This window comes from Centruroides sculpturatus, unplaced genomic scaffold (assembly GCF_000671375.1).
Source record: "Centruroides sculpturatus isolate CEXI.00-Female unplaced genomic scaffold, Cexi_2.0 scaffold590, whole genome shotgun sequence".
Taxonomy (NCBI): Eukaryota; Metazoa; Arthropoda; class Arachnida; order Scorpiones; family Buthidae; genus Centruroides; species Centruroides sculpturatus.
The window spans coordinates 448,134-459,210 of NW_019384761.1; the positions used below are offsets into that span (position 1 = coordinate 448,134).

Consider the following 11,077-nt stretch of genomic DNA (forward strand, 5'->3'; position numbering starts at 1 on the left):
CACTAGACTAGATGTTTGCGGTGCAACGGTTTATAACTTTGTTAAATTTCTTCTGATTTTAATTCGTAAGTAAAATTTTATTATTTTTATTAATCATGAATCGCAAAAAGGCAAATGAAAAGTGACAGAAAACTAAAAAAATGACTAGAATTACAATGGATCTGATAAAAGAGATTGTTGAGAAATACGAAGGTGGCACGTGTGTTCAAGATTTTAACTGTTGCCTACCATATCCCGAGAATGACGATATAGACAATCACGAAAAATAAAGACATTATTAAATCTGCTAACATTGTGAAAGGGGTTAAATCAATTTCTAAACAGAGATCGAAGACATTAGATCATGTCGAGAAATTGCTTTTGCTTTGGATAACTGAAAAACAGTGCTAGAGACAGTGTATCGGAAGCAATTATTTGCGAGAAAGCTAAAAAGATACACACTGATCTCACGAAAAATCAAGCAGGAACTAGCCAGGAAAGTGAGGTATTTAAAGCCAGCCATTTTTTTTACACGAGAACGGATTAATCATTTTTACATTACTTCGTATGGGAAAGGTTGGATGGTATATGTCCAATTTGGTATAAGTCCAAACATTGGGAACAGATTAAGGTCGTATACCGAGGTTCCACTGTAACTGAATTAGATTACAATAAATTATTGATGTTCTTTATAATAAAAATAATTACCAATAGAACTTTTATAATTTTAGTTTTTAAATTATTGTGAAATATTTGATGTTGATAGTAATTAGATTTGCGGTAACAGTTTATATTAATTACATAGTTTCATTTGTTAGTTCAAATTTTTAATGTTTTGTAATATTAATTTAATTAATTAATAATTATTATAAATACAATAAAATATTAGCTTTGCTATGATTTAATTTTGTTTTTATAGTCATAAAAGATGTAAGACTACAGTTTAGTGCTTGTCTTCTTTTGTAAATGATTTAGCAAATATTTCATTCTGGATTTTTTAAATTCTTAATAGAAATCAAAAAATTCAAATTTCAAAAAGTATAACAAACAAATTTAAAAAATTAAATATTTACAATAATTTAAACAAAAAAGATGAAATAAAATGTACAAAAAATAAAATAATTAATATTACTATATTTTCATTTAATTAAATTAATATTACAAAAACATTCGAAAATTTGAACTAACTAATGAAGCTATATAATTAATAAAAAATGTAACTACAAATCTAATTATTATCAGCATCAAATAATTTACAATAATTTATCTTAATGTAACTGAATTATTTTTAATTAAACAAACATATTTGATTAAAATGCATATATTTAAGTTCATAAAATGAATATCTGAATATTTTGGATACGTTTTTTTATAATAGTTAAGAAGAATTTTGTAAAATAATAATGTATTATTTAAAATATTCTGAAAATTTTTTCCATTTGTGATGATGTAAGTAGTTTTTTTTAAATTCAGTAATATGAAAATATTATTTATAATAAAAAAAATTATGATTTTGATCTAAAAGAGAAAATAAATAATATTCCTAAAGTAATTTTATATTGTTTGTTTTGTTTTATAAAATATATAATACAGTAATGTGAAGATAACAGTTTAGGATTTTGCTTTTATTGTTTATAGTAAATTTTAAATTCTAATTTACAAAAATGGAAATAATCTGATTTAAACATTAAAACACAGTAGTGTCAATTATCCAAAATAATTCAGACAGGACACTTTTGATTAGCAAGTTTTTTGGTTAACTGACCACACTTGGTAGGGAAAGAGTAAAATGATATATACCTTAAAAAAAGTAAAAATATTCATTTTAATTTTACTTTGATGATGATAAAATTAAGGCATAGAAATTTAATGGATAAGAATAATGTCATTGCAAAATTCTATCAGACAAAATCCAACCAAGACAGAATCCTATTAGATAAATTCCTCCCAAGACAAGATCCTACCATCATAGTTTCCTACCAAAGGAAAAATATATAGAATGTTCATTGTAACATTTATCAGAGTATAAAGGACATCTTTTCACTATCTATAAGGATCACTATCTTTTCAGCATTTCATGAGCATATTCATAGTCTATGATGCCTTAATTTTTCTGTAATGTTTATACTAAAAATAAATTAATTTATTCAAAAAGAACCATGTATAAATTCCATGGAAGTTTTATGGCAATACATAAATTTCTCAAACCTAAGAACAAACTGGAAATTAAAAATGTGATCTTTACAAGTCAAGTGGTAATGCATGCTGCTTATAATAGAGCCAATGTCATGCAGTCTATTAATTGATACAGCAATTTTGTGGCATTGCTTTATATTCATACTGTGAAATGATTATATATTATGAGAAAATGAGATAAAATGCACAAAAAGCAGCAAATAGATTCCAAATGTGCTTTCCAGCTGCAACAAGACCAAGATATTTTTAACATACATACTATAACAAAATAAAACTAATTATTTTTGTATTAATTTATATATTGTTGGTTTTTTATCCTTTATAGTCAGATTCTGTGCCCATTATGCTAAATCAACTTAAAATGATTTTTTTTTTTTTTGAACAAATTAATTTATTTTATTATAAACATTGCTGTGGAACTAATGTAACACAGACTATGCATACACTCATGCAATGCTAAAAAGAATTCTTCTGCACCTGGATANTCGGGACCTAAAAAACATTCCAAAAATTCAAAAAAAAAAAATTCAAAAATGGCCTTAAGGACCTCATTTTATGTAACGTTATGTAACTTGCCCGAGATATCTCGGGTTATGGGCTTAAGGGGTTAATATTTGAAGCTATTGATACTAGTTTTGTAAATTAACATGTTAGTGGTAAAAGTAGTGTTTTAATTATGACATTATGTTGTTTAATAACTCAAGGTATATACAAACAAAGGCACAAGGCATACATAAAACCACTTAGTTCAATTTACTGGTGTCCTAGTATAACCCAAGGATCTACTTTTTCTTATTTTCTTCTTCTTATTTTTCTTCTTCCGGGTTTATATGGAGATTACAGCCTTAGTCTGCTTTCTCTCCGGTTGGCAACCCAAGGGTCTAAAACTAAAACTAAGGGGTCTCTTATACATGTGTGTGAACAAAGGGGATGTACTACATCACCTGGCAACAATAAGATTTGAATCGCAACACATTATATTTTTATTATATTTGATACAGTAGACCCCCCTATAACACTGTTGATTTTTCTGTTTTATATGAATTCCATGTTGTACGAGTCACTTAGATTTTACAAATACATGAGCCGTTCACAGCTCAGCACACGTATTTATAAAATCTAAGTGACTCGTACAACATGGAATTCATATAAAACAGAAAAATCAACAGTGTTATGGGGGGGTCTACTGTAAATCTATTTAAATTAATTGATAAATTATTAAACTTATTAATTTTGCATTAGTAATAAGTGATTTTTTTAAGACTGCATTTTATGTCTTTGCTTAAATAATACAATAATAGAATAAAATTTAAATTCCAAAAGTGATATTAAAATTATCTTTCTATTTATAAATTAAATGATACTACTGTAGTTTAACGTATTAATTTCTGTAATGCTGCTTATATTTATAAATAACTGTATTTATTAATACAATATAATATACCATATTTACTCACGTATAAGATTAGGTTTTCATTCATTTTTCACTACTTCAAAAACCTAGGTTGTCTTATATGCGTAAGCAAAGGATTCTTTGTGTTTTGAGATAATTTCTGTGAACTATATATAGTTCATTCTATTATTATAGGTCTATAATCTATTTATCATAAGTTTGCACCTACTGTAAACAAATTAAGATACACACCCCTATGTTTGTTGGTTTAATCCTGTGTCCATCAATTAAAAACTGCATTGCATCTCATTCGTCCACAGAAAATAGTTCCTTATTATTTATAAAATCATTAATGAAATACAGGTCACTTAGCAATGATTATAATTTAATATTAGTTTAATATTACTAAATTGTTATTTTTGATAAATGTTAGCATATTCTGAATCATAAAAAATAAACTTTTTCTGTTCATGTGCATTATAATATTTTCGTTTTGTTTTTCATTCATCATGTATTAAGGAAGCAACTATGTTTGCCTTAGTACATGATGAATGGAAAACAAAACCAAAACAAAATACGTGCATTTGATAATGTTTTATTTGTGATTAAAGAAAATAAAATTAAAATTGTTTTAATAAATCTAATTTTCTTTATTTTGATCTCTAAAGTCACACCTTGTCCTATATGCGAGATCGTTTTATACCCGAGTAAATACAGTACTTATGTAATTATGTTTGACAGACTTTATATGTTTACATAAAAATTAATTTATTAACATCTGTTTTAGTGATTATTATATAATTTTTAATATAAGAATTTATTGCTGTATGTACAGAATATATTAAAAATTATTTTAATTTTCAAAGAATTGATAGTATGAAAGAATTATTATTTGGAGTATATTAAATTTCCATTTTCTTATTTAGGCAAATGAAGGAAAGATTGATGTAAGAATATATATTGCATGTCTCTTAATGCTAGATTTTAATACAAGCATATTAGAAAGAGCAGATCAAGCTTTTAAGGTACATTAAAGTCATAAATATTTATTTTAGTAAATTTTATAATTAAAAAAATATAAAGTTAATTATAATTATAAAAAGTAATGTTTTAAACAGAAGTTTTTATTTCTTTAATTTGAAAATTTCAGATGTTTAGCTCTAAAGATAATTTAATAGATCTTCAGTCATTTTGTTCATTTGCATGGTTAATGTTGGGTTTAACAAAAACAGCTGCAACTTCAGTCTTCCATAAGTTAGATCCTGAGCATAAAGGAACAGTTTCATTCAGTAAGCTAGTTATTAGAACTATATTATTTTACTTATTACAGTCAAATAGTGATAAAATTGTTTTTCTTTGTAAATAATTTTGTGAACTTTAACTAATGTTTTTCAATATTTATTTCATTAACTAATTAAATTTTGAATACATTATATATTTAAAATAAATCATAATTTTCACACCGTAGAATATATTAAAACAAAACATAATCATTTAGCAAAACTAAATAATTGTATTTATTCAAAGTTTTTCTCAACATACAGGAAAATGACTTCAATTTTTCTAAAATGGATATTTCAACAGTATAAAATGTTCTATAATTTTGTTCCATTCCTATGGATTTGTTTAAAATTGTTTACAAGTTCTTGCAAAATTGCTGCACAAACTTCATATGACATTACAAGCCAATCTAGCAAAGTATTTCATTGTAACAAATGTTTTCATCTGCTTTTATTGAGTCATCTTCAGGTTCTAACTTCAAAACATAAATGTACATTGCAATGTTCCACTTCAATGTCACATTAGGTTTAACATTTAAATATAAAGTTATCAAACATAAAATTAATCAAAAAATGAGCAATTATTTATTGTGACACTATCACAATGCCAGACTACAATTTTTAATCATAGTTTTTAAATTTATTTAATTCAAAATATATGCTCTACCTCAAATTAACAGTGTCATGCAGTATTCTAACTCCTTACAGGGGAAAATTTTTGAATTGAAATAATGTGACTTCCAGTTTGCATTGGAAGTTCATATACATTAATTTGGGCCTCCTGCCCCTAAGCTTTCCATATCTGGTCTTGGATTTCATCTATCTAACTCCATTCTTGAGATTAAGACAGACAGACAATGGTGGGCATTTATAGGTCTACAATTCTTTTAAATTGCAGCTCAATAAACTGTAAAATTTAAAGTATTATAAATGTTAGTAAAGTAAATAGTAACATATAAATTTTCGTCTACAAGTACGTATCTTCTAATATCAGGACTTATTATACTGGCTTTACAGATAATGCTAGAGAGTTTTACAGAAAACAATTTTTGATTTTATTTAATATACAGGTATATTAAGCCAGTATAATAAGTCCTGATATTAGAAGATACTTACTTGTAGACGAAAATTTATATTTTAGTAAGTCTAGGACATTGAGGCATTTTAATTAAATAGTAACAATTTGCATTGAACAAATATCTTGAAGTAATGCCTTTTGCATATTGTCACCATTGGGGACTTTATGCTAGCAATACAACATCCTCCATATGTTTGCTAATCCATTGGTATCAAAATGATATATGCAGTTGCATGCTATGCTATATTTATAAAATTCAATGGTTTTAGACTGCTTGCTGGTGATAGGATCTTTAATGGACCTGTTTATACTTGCTTCATCACAGAACATGACATTGTCCTTTGGAATTTCAAATGCAAAAAGAACTACAGAATTGCACCACTTCCTGGCATCATACTGGTGTTCTTTGATTTTTGTTTCAAAATTTAAAATTTCCTCAATTAAGAGTATAAAATATAAAATTTAGTAACTCGGACCATTTAACAAAACTGCGCATTATATCCATTTATTAGAAAATTTTTAATTTACAATTTCATACATATTCTTATGGTGTCTAACTTATGGTTCATTCAATAAATTGAAAGAAAAACTAAAATTATTGTTTTAATCTGAAAATTTTTTATACAGTCAACCTTATCCATGAAAATAAAGTTTAAATTATTCCATTTTTTAATAATTTACCAAATATTGCAAAGAAAAATTTATTTTACATTACAAAGCTTGACAATAGATCAACTGACTATATTTTGATAATTATTAAAGTTCAGGTTATAATTTGCATTTGTAATATACAATTTTGATAAATAATAAAAAAATGATTAATTTATAACCTTACCTTGAATTCCAATTTTTATAATATAATACATTATGGAATGAAATAATCACAAATCATCATAATTCAGATTAAAACAAATTTTTAAAATCAACATTTAATTATCTTTATATAATTAAATTTTTAAATATAATTTTTATATTTATATTTGTATAAAAACTAAGACATAATATAATCATAATAATTTTGCAAGTATAATATTGATTAGAAAATAAATTATTTATTAAATTATTATGAAATATTAGTTTAAAGTTTGCTTGCTATTTTGCACAGCCACTGCTTAATTAATCAAATGTGAGTCCTACACTAATAAGTTATATTAAAATGTTTAATTTTTATTTAAATTCGAAAAATAATATAAATTTTTTCTTTTTAATTCACATTCACTTCTTTCATTTTTAAGCATGTAAAGGTAATGGACTATTGAATTCTTTAAAACTGTAAATATAAATGTAAAATGATTTTTCTACTTTGCATGTTATATTTTATTTTAAATTTATATGTATTATATTAAGATATAATAAATTTTTTGTAATTTTCAAATAAAAAAATTGTATTTTGATATTAATTAATAATAATAATTTTGTGCATTTTTATAGGAATTATGTATTAGTTTTTTAAATAATTATTAATTTAATTATTATGATAAAAATATAATTTTTCATTATTTGAAATTTCTTAGTTATTATAATAAAGATAGTTTAAAAATACAGTGGTACCTTGGAATACGTCCTGTTTGGATGAAACAAATTTTGCTTTGTATACGACTTTTGTTCGGTATACAACATAATTCAATTCATGCGCCATCAACAAACAAGTAGCACTATTGGTGTACTAGACCAGACTAGACATTTGCGATGCAACGGTTTATAACTTTGTTAAATTTCTTCTGATTTTAATTCGTAAGTAAAATTTTATTATTTTTATTAATCATGAATCGCAAAAAGGCAAATGAAAAGTGACAGAAAACTAAAAAAATGACTAGAATTACAATGGATCTGATAAAAGAGATTGTTGAGAAATACGAAGGTGGCACGTGTGTTCAAGATTTTAACTGTTGCCTACCATATCCCGAGAATGACGATATAGACAATCACGAAAAATAAAGACATTATTAAATCTGCTAACATTGTGAAAGGGGTTAAATCAATTTCTAAACAGAGATCGAAGACATTAGATCATGTCGAGAAATTGCTTTTGCTTTGGATAACTGAAAAACAGTGCTAGAGACAGTGTATCGGAAGCAATTATTTGCGAGAAAGCTAAAAAGATACACACTGATCTCACGAAAAATCAAGCAGGAACTAGCCAGGAAAGTGAGGTATTTAAAGCCAGCCATTTTTTTTACACGAGAACGGATTAATCATTTTTACATTACTTCGTATGGGAAAGGTTGGATGGTATATGTCCAATTTGGTATAAGTCCAAACATTGGGAACAGATTAAGGTCGTATACCGAGGTTCCACTGTAACTGAATTAGATTACAATAAATTATTGATGTTCTTTATAATAAAAATAATTACCAATAGAACTTTTATAATTTTAGTTTTTAAATTATTGTGAAATATTTGATGTTGATAGTAATTAGATTTGCGGTAACAGTTTATATTAATTACATAGTTTCATTTGTTAGTTCAAATTTTTAATGTTTTGTAATATTAATTTAATTAATTAATAATTATTATAAATACAATAAAATATTAGCTTTGCTATGATTTAATTTTGTTTTTATAGTCATAAAAGATGTAAGACTACAGTTTAGTGCTTGTCTTCTTTTGTAAATGATTTAGCAAATATTTCATTCTGGATTTTTTAAATTCTTAATAGAAATCAAAAAATTCAAATTTCAAAAAGTATAACAAACAAATTTAAAAAATTAAATATTTACAATAATTTAAACAAAAAAGATGAAATAAAATGTACAAAAAATAAAATAATTAATATTACTATATTTTCATTTAATTAAATTAATATTACAAAAACATTCGAAAATTTGAACTAACTAATGAAGCTATATAATTAATAAAAAATGTAACTACAAATCTAATTATTATCAGCATCAAATAATTTACAATAATTTATCTTAATGTAACTGAATTATTTTTAATTAAACAAACATATTTGATTAAAATGCATATATTTAAGTTCATAAAATGAATATCTGAATATTTTGGATACGTTTTTTTATAATAGTTAAGAAGAATTTTGTAAAATAATAATGTATTATTTAAAATATTCTGAAAATTTTTTCCATTTGTGATGATGTAAGTAGTTTTTTTTAAATTCAGTAATATGAAAATATTATTTATAATAAAAAAAATTATGATTTTGATCTAAAAGAGAAAATAAATAATATTCCTAAAGTAATTTTATATTGTTTGTTTTGTTTTATAAAATATATAATACAGTAATGTGAAGATAACAGTTTAGGATTTTGCTTTTATTGTTTATAGTAAATTTTAAATTCTAATTTACAAAAATGGAAATAATCTGATTTAAACATTAAAACACAGTAGTGTCAATTATCCAAAATAATTCAGACAGGACACTTTTGATTAGCAAGTTTTTTGGTTAACTGACCACACTTGGTAGGGAAAGAGTAAAATGATATATACCTTAAAAAAAGTAAAAATATTCATTTTAATTTTACTTTGATGATGATAAAATTAAGGCATAGAAATTTAATGGATAAGAATAATGTCATTGCAAAATTCTATCAGACAAAATCCAACCAAGACAGAATCCTATTAGATAAATTCCTCCCAAGACAAGATCCTACCATCATAGTTTCCTACCAAAGGAAAAATATATAGAATGTTCATTGTAACATTTATCAGAGTATAAAGGACATCTTTTCACTATCTATAAGGATCACTATCTTTTCAGCATTTCATGAGCATATTCATAGTCTATGATGCCTTAATTTTTCTGTAATGTTTATACTAAAAATAAATTAATTTATTCAAAAAGAACCATGTATAAATTCCATGGAAGTTTTATGGCAATACATAAATTTCTCAAACCTAAGAACAAACTGGAAATTAAAAATGTGATCTTTACAAGTCAAGTGGTAATGCATGCTGCTTATAATAGAGCCAATGTCATGCAGTCTATTAATTGATACAGCAATTTTGTGGCATTGCTTTATATTCATACTGTGAAATGATTATATATTATGAGAAAATGAGATAAAATGCACAAAAAGCAGCAAATAGATTCCAAATGTGCTTTCCAGCTGCAACAAGACCAAGATATTTTTAACATACATACTATAACAAAATAAAACTAATTATTTTTGTATTAATTTATATATTGTTGGTTTTTTATCCTTTATAGTCAGATTCTGTGCCCATTATGCTAAATCAACTTAAAATGATTTTTTTTTTTTTTGAACAAATTAATTTATTTTATTATAAACATTGCTGTGGAACTAATGTAACACAGACTATGCATACACTCATGCAATGCTAAAAAGAATTCTTCTGCACCTGGATAAGTGTTAGTGAACACATTATATATATTTTTTCCTTTAGTAGGAAACTAGGATAACAGAATTTTATCTGGTAGGATTCTGTAACTGTGTTGATGTGGATGATTAGAAATAATAAAAAAATTGTCTACTTTACTTTATTAAAAATAAGCATTAGTTTTTTATTGGAATCTACAAAGTACTGATGAAACTTTGAATTCAAAATAAAAATAATAGTAAAATTAAAATTGACAAGGTAGCCCTATAGCAGAAGTATAGAAGATCATGAACAATTGTTAATATTTAAAAACTTCAAAGAGTACTAATTCCAGAATTTATGAAGTTGTTTTCAGATAATCATCACTACTGTATTTAGAATTTTAAAAAATAATTAGATTTAAAAATTACCTCAAAGAAAGCTTTAGTATTTACATGCACATGACTCAATAAACACACAAATGTTTTCAGTCTGATTTAGGGGCCTTTTTCAGATAGTACAGCCATTCTATCAAACTTGACAAAATTTGTAAAGTTAAAAAAGTTCTTAAAGTGTTCACACCATCAATGGAATGTTCTTGTAGATGTAATTCAAAAGGAATGTTTTCATACAGGTTGGGATGCATATTCAAAATTATTACAGGAGATCAAAACAAAAATTAACTTAATGTAAAATCACATAATTATCATCCTTATGCCTTAAGAGAATAAAGAATATATTGCCATGTGATATAAAGAAAATATTGCTTGTGGTAAAATAAGGTTATCACTGTTATTGATTGTATCTGAAACCATAACCTGTATTGCTTCAGCCATCTGAAGTGCATAATGATACAAGACCAAGATCTTTCA

The 11,077-nt window shown here is 24.9% G+C and overlaps 1 protein-coding gene and 1 long non-coding RNA gene across 3 annotated transcripts in view; one reads left to right on the plus strand and one right to left on the minus strand.

Annotated features, from left to right (window-relative positions):
* LOC111628806 overlaps positions 1-3,883 on the minus strand; it is a 29,304-nt gene extending 25,421 nt beyond the window's left edge. Inside the window, exons 1-2 of one of the 2 annotated variants that reach the window (XR_002757229.1) lie at positions 3,821-3,883; positions 3,633-3,735 (exon numbers count right to left, since the gene is read on the minus strand). This is a non-coding gene — a long non-coding RNA (uncharacterized LOC111628806). The other variant, XR_002757228.1, reaches the window with a different exon arrangement.
* LOC111628804 (lysophosphatidylcholine acyltransferase-like) overlaps positions 1-4,944 on the plus strand; it is a 33,695-nt gene extending 28,751 nt beyond the window's left edge. Inside the window, exons 10-11 of the mRNA XM_023372648.1 lie at positions 4,495-4,593; positions 4,719-4,944. Of these exons, the coding sequence (XP_023228416.1) occupies positions 4,495-4,593; positions 4,719-4,934 (315 nt within the window). The 3' untranslated portion in view covers positions 4,935-4,944. The remainder of the gene's footprint in view (positions 1-4,494; positions 4,594-4,718) is intronic.
* Positions 4,945-11,077: the final 6,133 nt, after the last annotated feature.